This window comes from Balaenoptera musculus, chromosome 9, assembly GCF_009873245.2.
Source record: "Balaenoptera musculus isolate JJ_BM4_2016_0621 chromosome 9, mBalMus1.pri.v3, whole genome shotgun sequence".
NCBI lineage: Eukaryota > Metazoa > Chordata > Mammalia > Artiodactyla > Balaenopteridae > Balaenoptera > Balaenoptera musculus.
In genome coordinates this window covers 93,541,286-93,557,963 of record NC_045793.1, presented here as the reverse complement: position 1 = coordinate 93,557,963, position 16,678 = coordinate 93,541,286, and the positions used below count along the sequence as shown (strand labels likewise).

The following is a 16,678-nucleotide window of genomic DNA, read 5'->3' as shown; positions in this document are numbered from 1 at the left end:
AATCTTTAATTGCCTTAGTCTGTTGTCCCCAAAAGCAATTCTTTTGCTTTTAAGTTCAAAACTCAGTAAAAAATGACCGTGATAAGAAATTTATTTTCAGATAGTGTTTTAGAGTCCTATAGGATGATCTAAAGGACTTGCCTTTAATTAAAAGTGCTATACACTTAGTGAAAATCCATGTTAGTTGAGGAATTGATTCTTTTTAAAGGAAAGCTGTAGATTTTTCTTGTATGGGTAAATGTCACTCTGTTCATATCTTCGCTTAGCTGCAAGTCAGGACTTGTACTGTTCCTCTAGGTTGTCATAGAAACGCAGTTAACTGTCATCTCAACTCAGACTGTTGATGGTTTTATTTGTAGGCTTGCAAGATTATTAAAATTTAACAAAAATTATTGATTTGCTTTTTATTAACACTGGGTTGTTTTCCATGGAAGTTCAAATTGCATGAAAGTCTTTTTTTCTGTTTATTTTTACAGTGAAACTCTATGAAATCTACCTGTTTTTTTAAAATGTTTTTTTATTTAAAATGTGATATATAGTCTGCAGCAGTGGAATAGCCTCCGCGAATTGTATTTTTGAATCACTTTCCATTTTCTTTGTTTACAGCAAGCAGAAAACACCTTTAAAAATTCACCTTTACCCTGCTTTTAACTTAACATAAAAGATACCTGTCAGAAAAGCGTGAAATGCTACATCAAGTGCCTAATATTGGAGTTTTCATTTTATTTATGGTTTTCGAAGCCTAGCACAAATGCTTCAGTGAACTGTGCTGTGAAAGTATTTACTTTTGTAGATTTATGTGAGAGAAATTATTTAGTTTTCACTTATAAATAAGACAGGCAAACCTTATTTACCGTAACTTTACCTAATGGTCCGTGGATGAGTGCTTTTATGCAAAATAGTCAAGAGGCTAGAATTAACTTTTCACATTGGATGCACATTTGATGTCTAGACCTGAACAACATGTGGCATCTTATTATAAAGACTAACATTCAGGATTCAATCTGTATTTAACACATTTACTTCAGAATGCACACATCCTGCCTTTGCTACATTTAGTGTTAGCTTTGAAATGATTTCTATTTCTTGCTTGTAGATACATAAGTAGAAGTGTTTATTTGTTGCTTTTTCTAATTTTCTTTTTTCTAGGTTTTTTAAGACTTGGTTAATTAGCTATTTGATATTTTAACAACAGGTCACTTTTGGACATGCAGCATCTCCTTGGGTTGGGGTGATTATCGCAGGTACCTTTTTAAAGAAGGGTAATCGCAGGTACCTTTTTAAAGAAGGGTAGGTCTTTTAAAGAACCATGCACATGATACTTCCTTTTGTGGCTGTTAATTCTTAGAGTTCTTCGTGGAAAGTTAATAGTAGTTAGACGATCTTTGATTTTAACACCCTTTTACTAAATAGCCAACTAATAGCTTGTGTATACTTGGAGAAGAAAATTTAAGACCGCTCATCAGTAGACATGGAATATTGATTTTTTAAATTAAACCAGGTTTATTGCTCTTAAAATTTTACTACTCCTCTTGTAGCTAGTCTGCATGATGGCCCCTGGTGATCCTCACCTCCTATTATTCCTGCCCTCGTGTCCTCCCTTCTCACACTGAATCCCGGCTGGCCTGCATGATCAACGGAATATTGCAGAAGCATCAGTGTGTGACCTATGAAGCTAGGTCATATATAACATTAGGGTTTCCACTATGCCTATCACTCTGGGGAGGCCACCTCTGCCATGTCCTAAGGACGCTCAAGCAGCCCTTAGGAGAAGTCGAGAAGGCCAGCAACTGAAGCCTCCTGCCAACAGCCAGCCCCAACTTGCCACCCATTTGAGTGAGCCATCTGGGAAGCCAGTACTCTAACCCCAGTCAAGTCTTGAGATGCCCAGCTCACACCTTCCTTGCAACCCCATAAAAGATCTTGAATCTGAACCACCCAGCCGAAGCCACTTCTGTATTGTTTACCCACAGAAACTCGGTTAAAGAATACATATTTATTGTTGTTTTGAGTCGGTTAATGTTGGAATAATATATTATGCATCTATAGATAACTAATGCACCTGCTAAAGAAACACATTTTTAAGCATTTCCTATTGATCACATAGTTTATAGTTGTAGGCATGAAAATTGTGGAGGCTTCTCTTGTGATTTGTAGTGTAATTTTTATAGGAGTTTTTATACAAGACATTGACATTAGAGCATTCATAACTGAATTTGAATTTTGGCTTTACTTTCTACCCACTGTGTATCTTAAGGAAATAACCTAAAATTTCTGATCATCAGTTTTTACTGAAAATCTGTAAAATGGGATAGAGATATTCAACTCTCCATAATTTTTTTTAAGTCAGGATGAAATGAGATACCTGTTGTTAAGTCTGTAGCATGATGTTTGATATATCTCATCCTTTCTATTTAACCAGAAATTAGCCCCTTTCCATGTGAAGCTGCAGGTCTTTGCCCCAGGGGTAAAGACTTCTGTAAGCATCTGAGTTTGTGGTCTCTGTGTGACTGTTTATTAGTATTATAATCTTTAAGAGGCCCAGTACTTACTACTCTACAAGTCATTTTCCTTTTACATAATTTTCTTTTTACTGTGATGTGCCTAGGTGTGATTTTCTTCATATTTCTTGCTTGGGTTTGCAGAGCTTCGTAAACTTGTGCGTTGATGTCTCTCAGTTTTGAAAATTCTCAGTTGTTCCCTCTGTAAATGTTGTTCCTGTCTTTTCTCCCTCCCATTTTCCCATTTTCTTTATCCTTGTGGGGTGGTGTTGAAAAGTATGTTAGCCCTTTTCACTGTGTTCCACATATCACATATAATTTTTCTGTATTTTCCATCCATTTTCCTTCTCTGGCCTTCCCTTTGGATATCTTTTTTTTTAATATTTATTTATCTGTTTATTTATTTTGTCTGTGCTGGGTCTTAGTTGTGGCATGCGGGCTCATAGTTGTGGCATGTGGACTTCTTAGTTGCGGCATATGTGTGGGATCTAGTTCCCTGACCAGGGATCGAACCTGGGCCCCCTGCATTGGGAGCACAGAGTCTTACCCACTGGACCACTAGGGAAGGTCCCCCCTTTGGCTATCTTTTGACCTGTTTTCCATCTCACTAATCCTGTCTTCTGCTTTGCTAATCTTCTGTTGAGCCATCTATTGCGTTCTTTTTTTTTTTTGGCGTGTATTTTTTTTTATTGAAATGTAGTTGATTTACAATATTGTTTTAGTTTCAGGTATATAGCAAAGTGATTCCATTATATTTTTTCAGATTCTTTTCCCTTAGAGCTTATCACAGCATTTTTTTTTTTAATATCCAAATCCCCCCCCCCAAATATGGCATTCTATTTTTTTTTTTAAACACACACACTGTATTTTATTTTTACAAGAGATAAATAGACTGACACCAAGTATTGTAAATGGATGACCACAACAAAAGCAACAATGATTGCAATTACCAAACACGAAACACACTCATACTATGTCATAATATTGACATTCAGTCCAGTAATCCTCCACTGTAACAGCTCCTTTACTTTGCAGTGAAAATTGATTTGTATATTCTTTGCTTCTGAGTCCTTGTGGGATTTTTTTTTTTTTTAATTCAAACAGAAAGTCACAAAAATTACAATCATCCTAATCAGTTCACTCAGTCCCATGTAATTAATTTTTTTTTTCATCTTGATCTTTTGTTAGCACTTTTATGAGTTCAGCAGTTTTTCATTAGAGTTCTGAAAATGCTTATTCATTCAGTTCAGTAGTACAGTTACCAGAAACCTGTACTTGTCAGAGTCTTTTCTATGAATTCCTTGAAGATGAAACCCTTTTATAGGAACATATTTGCAAAAGCATCAGAGTACACCCAGAACTGTCTGTAAATGACAAAAGACTTAAAAATGACCACGGTTAAAGATTTGATGAAAGTTCATAATAGTGCAATTGACAAGGAAATTTAGTTATTTCTGAGATATACATTTTAAAGTAATAACTAGAATTATGACTTATAACATTATACCAGAACATATAAGAGTTTTAGAAATTTCACGTAATGTCTGAAACATTTATATTAACATATTTCCATACAAATAACCCAATGAAAGTTTAGTATTAGTTGTTTTGTTTGTTTGTTTGTTTATACTGCAGGTTCTTGTTAGGCATCAATTTTATACACATCAGTGTATACATGTCAATCCCAATCGCCCAATTCAGCACGGCACCATCCCCACCCCACCGCAGTTTTCCCCCCTTGGTGTCCATATGTCTGTTCTCTACATCTGTGTCTCAACTTCTGCCCTGCAAACCAGCTCATCTGTACCATTTGTCTAGTTTCCACATACATGTGTTAATATACGATATTTGTTTTTCTCTTTTTGACTTACTTCACTCTGTATGACAGTCTCTAGATCCATCCACGTCTCAACAAATGACTCAATTTCGTCCCTTTTTATGGCTGAGTAATATTCCATTGTATATATGTACCACAACTTCTTTATCCATTCGTCTGTCGATGGGCATTTAGGTTGCTTCCATGTCCTGGCTATTGTAAATATTGCTGCAAGGAACATTGGGGTGCATGTGTCTTTTTGAATTATGGTTTTCTCTGGGTATATGCCCAGTAGTGGGATTGCTGGATCATATGGTAATTCTATTTTTAGTTTTGTAAGGAACCTCCATACTGTTCTCCATAGTTGTTGTATCAATTTACATTCCCACCAACAGTGCAGGAGGGTTCCCTTTTCACCACACCCTTTCCAGTACTTACTGTTTCTAGATTTTTGTTGATGGCCATTCTGACCAGCATGAGGTGATACCTCATTGTAGATTTGATTTGCATTTCTCTAATAATTAGTGATGTTGAGCAGCTTTTCATGTGCTTCTTGGCCATCCGTTTGTCTTCCTTGGAGAAATGTCTATTTAGGTCTTCTGCCCATTTTTGGATTGGGTTGTTTGTTTTTTTAATATTGAGCTGCATGAGCTGTTATATATTTTGGAGATTAATCCTTTGTCCATTGATTCGTTTGCAAATATTTTCTCCCATTCTGAGGGTTGTCTTTTCGTCTTGTTTATGGTTTCCTTTGCTGTGCAAAAGCTTTTAAGTTTCATTAGGTCCCACTTGTTTATTTTTGTTTTTATTTCCGTTACTCTAAGAGGTGGATCAAAAAAGATCTTGCTGTGATTTTTGTCAAAGAGTGTTCTTCCTATGTTTTCCTCTAAGAGTTTTATAGTGTCCAGTCTTACATTTAGGTCTCTAATCCTTTTTGAGTTTATTTTTGTGTATGGTGTTAGGGAGTGTTCTAATTTCATTCATTTACATGTAGCTGTCCAGTTTTCCCAGCACCACTTATTGAAGAGACTCTTTTCTCCATTGTATATCCTTGCCTCCTTTGTCATAGATTAGTGGACCATAGGTGCGTAGGTTTATCTCTGGGCTTTCTATCTTGTTCCATTGATCTATGTTTCTGTATTTGTGCAAGTACCATACTGTCTTGATTACTGTAGCTTTGTAGTATAGTCTGAAGTCAGGGAGTCTGATTGCTCCAGCTCCATTTTTTTCCCTCAAGACTGCTTTGGCTATTCGGGGTCTTTTGTGTCTCCATACAAATTTTAAGATATTTTGTTCTAGTTCTGTAAAAAATGCCATTGGTAATTTGATAGGGATTGCATTGAATCTGTAGATTGCTTTGGGTAGTAGAGTCATTTTTACAATATTGTTTCTTCCAATCCAAGAACATGGTATATCTCTCCATCTGTTGGTATCATCTTTAATTTCTTTCATCAGTGTCTTGTAGTTTTCTGCATACAGGTCTTTTGTCTCCCTAGGTAGGTTTATTCCTAGGTATTGTATTCTTTTTGTTGCAGTGGTAAATGGGAGTGTTTCCTTAATTTCTCTTTCAGATTTTTCATCATTAGTGTATAGGAATGCAAGAGATTTCTGTGCATTAATTTTGTATCCTGCAACTTTACCAAATTCATTGATTAGCTCTAGTAGTTTTCTGGTGGCATCTTTAGGATTTCCTATGTATAATATCATGTCATCCGCAACCAGTGACAGTTTTACTTCTTCTTTTCCAATTTGTATTCCTTTTATTTCTTTTTCTTCTCTGATTGCCATGGCTAGGACTTCCAAAACTATGTTGAATAATAGTGGTGAGAGTGGACATCCTTGTCTCGTTCCTGATCTTAGAGGAAATGCTTCCAGTTTTTCACCATTGAGAATGATGTTTGCCGTGGGTTTGTCATATATGGCCTTTATTATGTTGAGGTAGGTTCCCTCTATGCCCACTTTCTGGAGAGTTTTTATCAGAAATGGGTGTTGAATTTTGTCAAAAGCGTTTTCTGCATCTATTGAGATGATCATATGGTTTTTATTCTTCAATTTGTTAATATGGTGTATCACATTGATTGATTTGCATATATTGAAGAATCCTTGCATCCCTGGGATAAATCCCACTTGATCATGGTGTATGATCCTTTTAATGTGTTGTTGGATTCTGTCTGCTAGTATTTTGTTGAGGACTTTTGCATCTATATTCATCAGTGATATTGGTCTGTAATTTTCTTTTTTTGTAGTATCTTTGTCTGGTTTTGGTATCAGGGTGATGGTGGCCTCATAGAATGAGTTTGGGAGTGTTCCTTCCTCTGCAATTTTTTGGAAGGTTTGAGAAGGATGGGTGTTAGCTCTTCTCTAAATGTTTGATAGAATTCACCTGTGAAGCCATCTGGTCCTGGACTTTTGTTTGTTGGAAGATTTTTAATCACAGTTTCAATTTCATTACTTGTGATTGGTTTGTTCATATTTTCTATTTCTTCCTGGTTCAGTCTTGGAAGCTTATACCTTTCTAAGAATTTGTCCATTTCTTCCAGGTTGTCCATTTTATTGGCATAGAGTTGCTTGTAGTAGTCTCTTAGGATGCTTTGTATTTCTGTGGTGTCTGTTGTAACTTCTCCTTTTTCATTTCTGATTTTATTGATTTGAGTCCTCTCCCTCTTTTTCTTGATGAGTCTGGCTAATGGCTTCTCAATTTTGTTTAACTTCTCAAAGAAGCAGCTTTTAGTTTTATTGATCTTTGCTATTGTTTTCTTTGTTTCTATTTCATTTATTTCTGCTCTGATCTTTATGAATTCTTTCCTTCTGCTGACTTTGGTTTTGTTTGTTCTTCTTTCTGTAGTTCCTTTAGGTGTAAGGTTAGATTGTTTACTTGAGATTTTTCTTGTTTCTTTAGGTAGGCTTGTATAGCTATAAACTTCCCTCTTAGAACTGCTTTTGCTGCATCCCATAGGTTTGGATCGTCGTGTTTTCATTGTCATTTGTCTCTAGGTATTTTTTGATTTCCTCTTTGATTTCTTCAGTGATCTCTTGGTTATTTAGTAACATATTGTTTAGCCTCCATGTGTTTGTGTTTTTTATGTTTTTTTCCCTGTAATTCATTTCTAATCTCATAGCATTGCGGTCAGAAAAGATGCTTGATATGATTTCAGTTTTCTTAAATTTACTGAAGCTTGATTTGTGACACAAGATGTGATCTCTCCTGGAGAATGTTCCGTGCGCACTTGAGAAGAAAGTGTAATCTGCTATTTTTGGATGGAATGTCCTATAAATATCAATTAAATCTATCTCGTCTGTTGTGTCATTTAAAGCTTCTGTTTCCTTATTTATTTTCATTTTGGATGATCTGTCCATTGGTGTAAGTGAGGTGTTAAAGTCCCCCACTATGATTGTGTTACTGTCGGTTTCCTCTTTTAGAGCTGTTAGCAGTTGCCTTATGTATTGAGGTGCTCCTATGTTGGATGCATATATATTTATAATTGTTATATCTTCTTCTTGGATTGATCCCTTGATCATTATGTAGTGTCCTTCCTTGTCTCTTGTAACATTCTTTATTTTAAAGTCTATTTTGTCTGATATCAGTATAGCTATTCCAGCTTTCTTTTGATTTCCATTTGCATGGAATATCTTTTTCCATCCCCTCACTTTCAGTCTGTATGTGTCCCTATGTCTGAAGTGGGTCTCTTGTAGACAGCATATATATGGGTCTTGTTTTTGTATCCATTCATTGAGCCTGTGTCTTTTGGTTGGAGCATTTAATCCATTCACGTTTAAGGTAATTATCGATATGTATGTTCCTATTACCATTTTCTTAATTGTTTTGGGTTTGCTTTTGTAGGTCCTTTTCTTCTCTTGTGTTTCCCACTTAGAGAAGTTCCTTTAGCATTTGTTGTAGAGCTGGTTTGGTGGTGCTGAATTCTCTTAGCTTTTGCTTGTCTGTAAAGCTTTTGATTTCTCCATCAAATCTGAATGAGATCTTTGCCGGGTAGAGTAATCATGGTTGTAGGTTCTTCCCTTTCATCACTTTAAGTATATCATGCCACTCCCTTCTGGCTTGTAGAGTTTCTGCTGAGAAATCAGCTGTTAACTTTATGGGAGTTCCCTTGTATGTTATTTGTCGTATTTCCCTTGCTGCTTTCAATAATTTTTCTTTGTCTTTAATTTTTGCCAGTTTGATTAGTATGTGTCTCGACATGTTTCTCCTTGGGTTTATCCTGTATGGGACTCTCTGCGCTTCCTGGACTTGAGTGGCTATTTCCTTTCCCATGTTAGGGAAGTTTTCGACTATAATCTCTTCAAATATTTTCTTTGGTCCTTTCTCTCTCTCTTCTCCTTCTGGGACCCCTATAATGTGAATGTTGTTGCATTTAATGTTGTCCCAGAGGTCTCTTAGGCTGTCTTCATTTCTTTTCACTCTTTTTTCTTTATTCTGTTTCACAGCAGTGAATTCCGCCATTCTGTCTTCCAGGTCACTTATCCGTTCTTCTGCCTCAGGTATTCTGCTATTGATTCCTTCTAGTGTAGTTTTCATTTCAGTTATTGTATTGTTCATCTCTGTTTGTTTGTTCTTTAATTCTTCTAGGTCTTTGTTAATCATTTCTTGCATCTTCTCAATCTTTGCCTCCATTCTTATTCCGAGGTCCTGGATCATCTTAACCATCATTATTCTGAATTTTTTTTTTGGAAGGTTGCCTATCTCCACTTCATTTAGTTGTTTTTCTGGGGTTTTATCTTGTTCCTTCATCTGGTATATAGCCCTCTGCCTTTTCATCTTGTCTGTCCTTCGGTGAATGTGGTTTTTGTTCCACATGCTGCAGGATTATAGTTTTTCTTGCTTCTGCTGTCTGCCCTCTGGTGGTTGAGGCTATCTAAGAGGCTTGATGGGAGGCTCTGGTGGTGGGTAGAGCTGACTGTTGCTGTGGTGGTCAGAGCTCAGTAAAACTTTAATCCACTTGACTGTTGATGGGTGGGGCTGGGTTCCCTCCCTGTTGGTTGTTTTGCCTGAGGCAACCCAGCACTGGAGCCTACCTGGGCTCTTTGGTGGGGCTAATGACAGACTCTGGGAGGGCTCACGCCAAGGAGTACTTCCCAGAACTTCTGCTGCCAGTGTCCTTGTCCCCACGGTGAAACAGAGCCACCCCCCGCCTCTGCAGGAGACCTTCCGACACCAGCAGGTAGGTCTGGTTCAGTCTCCCCCGGGGTCACTGCTCCTTCCCCTGGGTCCCGATGCGCACACTATTTTGTGTGCGCCCTCCAAGAGTGGGGTCTCTGTTTCCCCCAGTCCTGTCGAAGTCCTGCAATCAATTCCCACTAGGCTTCAAAGTCTGATTCTCTATGAATTCCTCCTCCCGTTGCCGGACCCCCATATTGGGAAGCCTGACGTGGGGCTCAGAACCTTCACTCCAGTGGGTGGACTTCTGTGGTATAAGTGTTTGCCAGTCTGTGAGTCACCCACCCACCAGTTATGGGATTTGATTTTACTCTGATTACGCCCCTCCTACCGTCTCATTGTGGCTTCTCTTTTGTCTTTGGATGTGGGATATCTTTTTTGGTGCGTTCCAGTGTCTTCCTGTCCAGATGATTGTCCAGCAGCTAGTTGTGATTCTGGTATTCTCACAAGAGGGAGTGAGAGCACGTCCTTCTACTCCGCCATCTTGGTTCCTCTCCTTTATTGCATTCTTAATTTCAGTTCTAAAATTTTCATTTGATTCTTTTTTACAGATTACAGTTCTCTGTTGAAAATCTCCCTTTTCATCTGTCTTATTCACCTTTTCCTCCCTCCCTCTCTCCCTTCCTTCCTTCCAGAACATACTAGCTATAGTTATATTAAAGTCCTTTTCTGCTAACTCCAGTTAGTAGGTCACCCACGGGTCTGTTTTTACAATATTTTTTTCTCCTTGATTTTCAGTCATTTGGTCCAGTCTTGTGGTGCACCTCGTAATTTTTTATTGAATTCTCGGTATAGTAAGTGAAGAGTTGTAGAAGTCCCCATAGGATTCTTTTTCCAAGGAGTCAACCTTTCCTTTACTGGACAGATGGGTTGAGGGTTACATACCTTACTCCAGTCAGGGACTGAACTGAGTCCAAGCTAGACAGAAGTTTGGGGAAACTATTGTGCTTATCCCCTGGGGACCAGGAGTCCCAAATGAGAGCCTGTGGTATTCACCAGGATCTCATTTCCCGATGGCTCCTGAACTCTAATTCTTCTCTTCCCAACACATCAAGGCAGCGAGTTTGCACTTTGGAGGCTTTCTGTTGAGCTTTTTTGTCTCATACCTTATGTAGCTTTGGAAATTCGCAGTTGTCCTTTGGGGAAAAGTGGCTGTGTAACAAACTCCCTTCTTTGCCTCTGTCTTCCACTGAGGTCTTAGCCCATCAGGTCTCCAGTCCCCACAAGTACCAGAAGGCTTGCTGTTTTCCATCCTCCCAGGACTGGCCATCTCTCTAGGCAGAGATTCTCAGCCTCTTGTTGATAAATACCTCCATGAAGAATGGCTGTAGAATGCCAGCTCACCTCTCCATGGTTTGTCCACCATCTTGGAATCCTGACTCTTCTAGTTCAGGTTGCCTCAGCAGCCCTTTAATTGATGCCTTAGAGTGATGTTGCTTGCTCTATAGTTCATTAAGCCTTCCTAGTTATTCTGGGTAGGAACATTGATATGCCTCAGACTACCCAAATGTTAGCTGGAAGGTGAGGGCTACACAATTATTTTTGAAGGAAATGTCAGTAATTAGATTATTTTTGTGAACTTCTCTTTTGGCCAGCTTTATCCAGTCATAGGTGTTGGTATATGCATGCTTTCTTGTTTCTCATTACATACTGATGAAGTAAAATGGAATATTTTTCTGAATCATTGTAATAAGTTTTATAACTATCCTTGATTTATTAATTCATGGCCATTATAGTCAATATAGATTCCTAACTTTATTTTGTAACTCTGAGCATTAAGGATGTCTTATGATGCTGTATCAACAGTGAAATTGAACATATAAAGTTAGTGATAATATTGAATACATATAAAATGATTAAGAGTCAACAGTGAATATTCTAACATAACAATGAGAGTCAACAGTGAATATTCTAACATAAACTAAATAAATAATGACTGTTCATGGTTTACTAGTTATTTAAAATAAATATTAAAATATTTTTTTCTGAAGAGTAATATATACTTTGTTTTATATAAAATTTCTAATTTTCTTTCACTTTGATATAATTTTTATAATTATATTTTTCTAATTAACAGAGATATTCTCAAATCTGAGAAAAATACTTGTAATCTTGAAATGCAAAATTCATGTCTTTTAGAGGTTTATTATATTCCTATCTCACTGTTGTGTTTTATGTCCATGAGGGCACACTGACAAGTATTTTGCCCATACGCTATTTATTGACTTTTGTCTGCATAGTTGGACAGATAGTATTGTATTTAATATGCCAAAGTTGACTATTGTCAACAGTGAGTATATTATAGTCCTCTTTCCAGCTTTTGAATTTATTCTGCCATTGAAGTTGTAGCAGTTGATAGACCAGTTGGAAAAATGAAACATGAGGATCTTAACCTTTAGCTGTAGTTGGGTTGCTGACAGTCATTGAGGGAACCATCTCTGGTTCCCCCTTACAATGTGTGTTTTGAGTCTTTGACTCTTTCAAATAAGTCCTTGAGGGCTGTCATTTTCTCTGCTCTCTCTGCAGGAAGAAGAGAGTGAAGAGGAGCCCAAACTGAAGTATGAAAGGCTCTCCAATGGGGTAACTGAAATCCTTCAGAAGGATGCCGCTAGCTGCATGACAGTCCACGACAAGGTAAGGTGGCCCATGTAGAGGATTCTGCTGTGAGTTGTTTCTGTGGTAAGTTTGTTGATACTTTGGAGTCTGGGTGCTTTGCATGGTGGGTTTTTTTTTTTTTTTTTTTTTTTTTTTTTTACAGTAATCATGTCTCCTTTCCATTCTTCCTCTCTTCTTTCTCACCAACAAAAAACCAAAACAACAACCAGAGATATTATATAAATGTGTTTGTACACACACACACCACCCACTGCAAGGGTATATCAAGTAGGACTCAGACGATGATGGATGTGAAAGGTTTGTAGCAAGTGGTTCTCGGAAACCCTAGTGCTTAATTCCTCAGCTCTTAAGTAGTAGAGTAGGAAAGTGTTAGGATGAGAAGTATTGTGGAGCTCATTGCTTTTGTGAAAGTAGAAGAGATTCCATTGGAGGCCTTAGGAATCAGCAGCAAGGCCCCAGATGATTACTTATCTATTATATGAATGAATGAATAGATTCCACATATGTGTCTTCGCTACAGCAAAGCCCACCCCGCCAACTTTCTGAATCCAGGCTAAGTACTATACAGGACCCTTAGCCCATTCTTAGACCAAAACAATCTGGGTCATAATTGGAATATCAGAGGCCAGGGAGTTTCACCCATTGCTCTGTCTTCCCTATCAGCCCTGTGAGTGAGCCTTGGTGCCTCCACAAAAGGCAGACCCCCAGCTCTGATCCATCTCCTGGCTTTATCCCTTTGTTACCAGCAGTATTGTCTCATCCTCCTCCTACCTCCACCCCGTTCCCCTTTACTACCGATTTCATTCCATTGTAAACAGATTCCTGCACTTGCTCAGCATGCCAGTAGGATATGTGCTGTCTGTTTTGTTTTTCCAGAAACCCCCTCCTTCGGCCCTGTTTCATCTCTCTACCCTTAAGGCCACACTCTGGAGGGTGTCCGTCCCTGGGACTTGAGGATCTTTTGGGCAACGCTCTCTTGTCCTTTTTTCCTTGAAGCTATTGTGTTCATCTTCCCACTAACCCTGTTTTGTGACTTTATGGAGCCCTGATCTCTAATCCATTCTTTCTCTTTCTTTCTGTCAAGTGGTCAACTATCCTAAGTTAACTTTACCAGCAGATTCAATTCTCTAATGGCCCTGACCCTCATGTGCCCCCCAGCTACACTCTCAGCTCCGAGTCAGTGCTCAGATGACCAAAGCCACCTGCCATGTGCTGGTACACGTTGCGTGCCGAGGTGCACATGTCACTGAAAGGCCTGATATTTATTTGTCCTTCAAAAGCTCCTTCGGTCCCCAATCCGCCTCTTCAGCCACGATCCCTTCACTCTGAGGATGATGTCATTTCTATTTAATTAAGAAAATGGAAACTACCAAGCATGATCAGCCTCAATTCCTGACCCCTTTCCCGGCTCATCTGAATCCACGCCCATCCTTCCCCACAGGAGCTGTTCTTCCTCCTGCTCAAGGACCTTTTTGTCCACTTCTTTACTTCACCCCCCCTCATTTCCTCCCTTCTCTCCTAGTGATCAGGCTATGTCATGGAACAGACATAATTCTAGCCCCACGTGACTACTGATCTACTTTCTGATTCTATGAATTAGCCTATTTTGGATATTTCATATACATGGAATCATACATTGTTTGGTCTCTTGTGTTTGGCTTCTTACACTTACTATCGTGTTTTTGAGGTTCACTTGTGACGGAGCACATATCAACACTTCATTCCTCCTTATTGGGAATATTATCCCAGTGTATGGACAGAACACACTTTGTCCATTCGCCAATTTGTGGACATTTCGATGCTTTTGACACTGTGGAGCTCACCTTTCTTAAAACTTCCTTATCATGACACCATTTTCTTATCACTTTCTTGATCACTTCTGTTATTCCCTTCTGGTTTTCTTTCAGTTTCTTTCACCTCTACTTTTCCCTTACATGTTGGTTTTCCCAAGATTTGGTCCATTGGCCACATGTCTATTAAATGTGTACTTTTTTTTTTTTTTAAATAAATTTATTTATTTGGCTGCATTGGGTCTTCGTTGCTGCACGCGGGCTTTCTCTAGTTGGGGTGAGCGGGGGCTACTCTTTGTTCCGGTGTGCGGGCTTCTCATTGCGGTGGCTTCTCTTGTTGCCGAGCACGGGCTCTAGGCACGCGCGCTTCAGTAGTTGTGGCTCGCGGGCTGTAGAGCGCAGGTCAGTAGTTGTGGCGCACGGGCTTAGTTGCTCCGCGGCATGTGGGATCTTCCTGGACCAGGGCTCGAACTTGTGTCCCCTGCACTGGCAGGCGGATTCTTAACCACTGCGCCACCAGGGAAGCCCAAATGTGTACTCTTCTTGATATTTAAATTTCATGATTTCTGTGGCCACCTCCACCCTGACCCTTCCAAGAATAGCGTGCTTATTTATCCAGGTGCCTCCTGCACAGCTCTACTTTTGGTTCTGTTTATACCTGAGATTCACCATGTCCATAATGAGCTCGTCTTCTTTTCCCTTCCTTCCCTCGCCTCTGTGTTTTTTGGGTTCTCTGCCCCATTTGGTGGCATCACCTAAGCCAAAGCTGACTCCTTCTCCCCTTCCGCCCAGTCATCCCCTAAGTCCTGGTGGTTCTCTCACCACCCCTGCCCTAGCCAAGGCCCTCATCTTCTCCTGCCTCTACTCGTGTGCTTCTCATTTTTCTAACCAGATCTTATTTTCATCATCTACTAAATAAAAGTCTGAGCTCCTTCATGTGGTGTTTAAGGTCCTCTGAGATCTTGCCTCCTTGTGTGATTGGCCCCATATCTGACCACTTTCTGCCACAAGGGCAATGCTCTGGCAGCAACTCTTGACTGTTCTTACTCACAACATCTCTTCTGCCTGGATTCTACCCACATGTCACCTGCTTGAATCCACTCCCATCCTGAGTCAAAGATCTTTTAGTACAGGCATTCATCATTTCTCCCTGGAACTAATGAACACACCGTGAACCAATCTATTTTCTTTCAGATTTGATTTCATCCTAGTCCATTTATAACACTTCTTTCTACTGAAATAATCTTCCAGGAATTCAGATCTGATCATGTGCTCCCCCTTCCTAGAATTCCGTATTGGTTTCCTGGTGTCTTCATGATTTGGACACACTCCCCCCTCCCCCCTAAACACACACTCACTTTGTTACCTTTCATCTCTCCATAAATATTCAGAAACCTTGGGGGCTTCCCTGGTGGTGCAGTGGTTAAGATTCTGCCTGCCAATGCAGGGGACACAGGTTCGAGCCCTAGTTCGGGAAGATCCCACATGCTGCGGAGCAACTAAGCCCGTGAGCCACAGCTACTGAAGCCCGCGTGCCTAGAGCCCGCACTCTGCAACAAGAGAAGCCACCGCGATGAGAAGCCTGTGCGTCGCAATGAAGAGTAGCCCCCGCTCACAGCAACTAGAGAAAGCCCGCGCGCAGCAACAAAGACCCAATGCAGCCAAAATAAAATAAATAAATAAATAAATAAATAAATAAATAAAACCCTTCAATGGCTCTCATTACACGCAAGATGAAGTCTGAAAAGTTAAAAAAAAAAAAAAAATTCAGAAGTCTCCTGTTAACCAACCTTGCCAATCTCATTGCCTGTCTCCTGCCCTGGATGCTTCCACCATATAAAACTACTTGTAATTTTTTGCCTTTGTCCTGCTTTTTATGTGACTACATGCCTTTGTGCAAGTTGTATCCACGCTGCCTAAAATGGTCTTTACCACAAGCCTGCCCCATCTGCCTCAGTGTCTACTGTCTAACACTCCTCCTTCAAAGTTGACCCTTGAACAACACAGATTGGAACTGCACAGGGTCCACTTATACACGGATTTTTTTCAGTAGTAAATACTACACGGTCCCTGGTTGCTTGAATCTGTGGCTGTAGAACCACTGATCTGGAGGAACCGTGGATCTAGAGGGCCAACTAAAGTTATATGCACATTTGCAACTGCAGGAAGGGTGGGTGCCCCTAACCGCCCCCCAGATTGTTCAAAGACCAACTATCTACTATTGAAAAAAATCTGTCTAAGTGGACCCTCCCAGTTCAAACCTGTGTTGTTCACGAGTCAATTGTACTTACTTTTAAAGCATACTCTAAAAATTTAATCTTAATCAGTTTTTTATTTCTGTCTCCATCATTTTACCGTCATCCTTTTAAGTCATACATGCTTATTGTCTAAGCATATCATAGGTGCTTTGTGTGTGTGTGTGTGTGTGTGTGTGTGTGTGTGTGTTGAATAAACCATCAAATTGATGAAAAGGAGAACAAAGTTTGCCTCCCCAGAGGTCAAACTTTATTAACACCATACTTAATCCAACTTGGCCAAGGAGCCTGACGGTGGGAACTGTAGTCAGACTAAGTTTGAGAACATGCACTCTTGATCTGAGGCTCATGTTTCTATTTACCAGACTTCTGATCCAGTTGAGAGTATTTTAGCTATTAATTCTGGCCCTAGCTCTGCCACTTATTGACTGTCTCCGGGGAAGTCACATCAACTCCCAGAACTTATTTCCTTATGTGTAATTGAAGGCAGTCCCTGCTCTAATGCTTTGAATGCTGTAAAGTGCTAG

At 39.5% G+C, this 16,678-nt stretch overlaps 1 protein-coding gene across 3 annotated transcripts in view; it reads left to right on the top strand.

Annotated features, from left to right (window-relative positions):
* VPS41 (VPS41 subunit of HOPS complex) overlaps nt 1–16,678 on the top strand; it is a 184,120-nt gene that overhangs the window by 33,327 nt on the left and 134,115 nt on the right. For all 3 annotated transcript variants that reach the window (XR_005021242.1, XM_036863672.1, XM_036863671.1), the window contains exon 3: nt 12,017–12,124. Coding sequence is in view for 2 of the 3 variants with exons in the window: in XM_036863672.1 (XP_036719567.1) it covers nt 12,017–12,124 (108 nt within the window). In the remaining variant the exon portion in view is untranslated. The remainder of the gene's footprint in view (nt 1–12,016; nt 12,125–16,678) is intronic.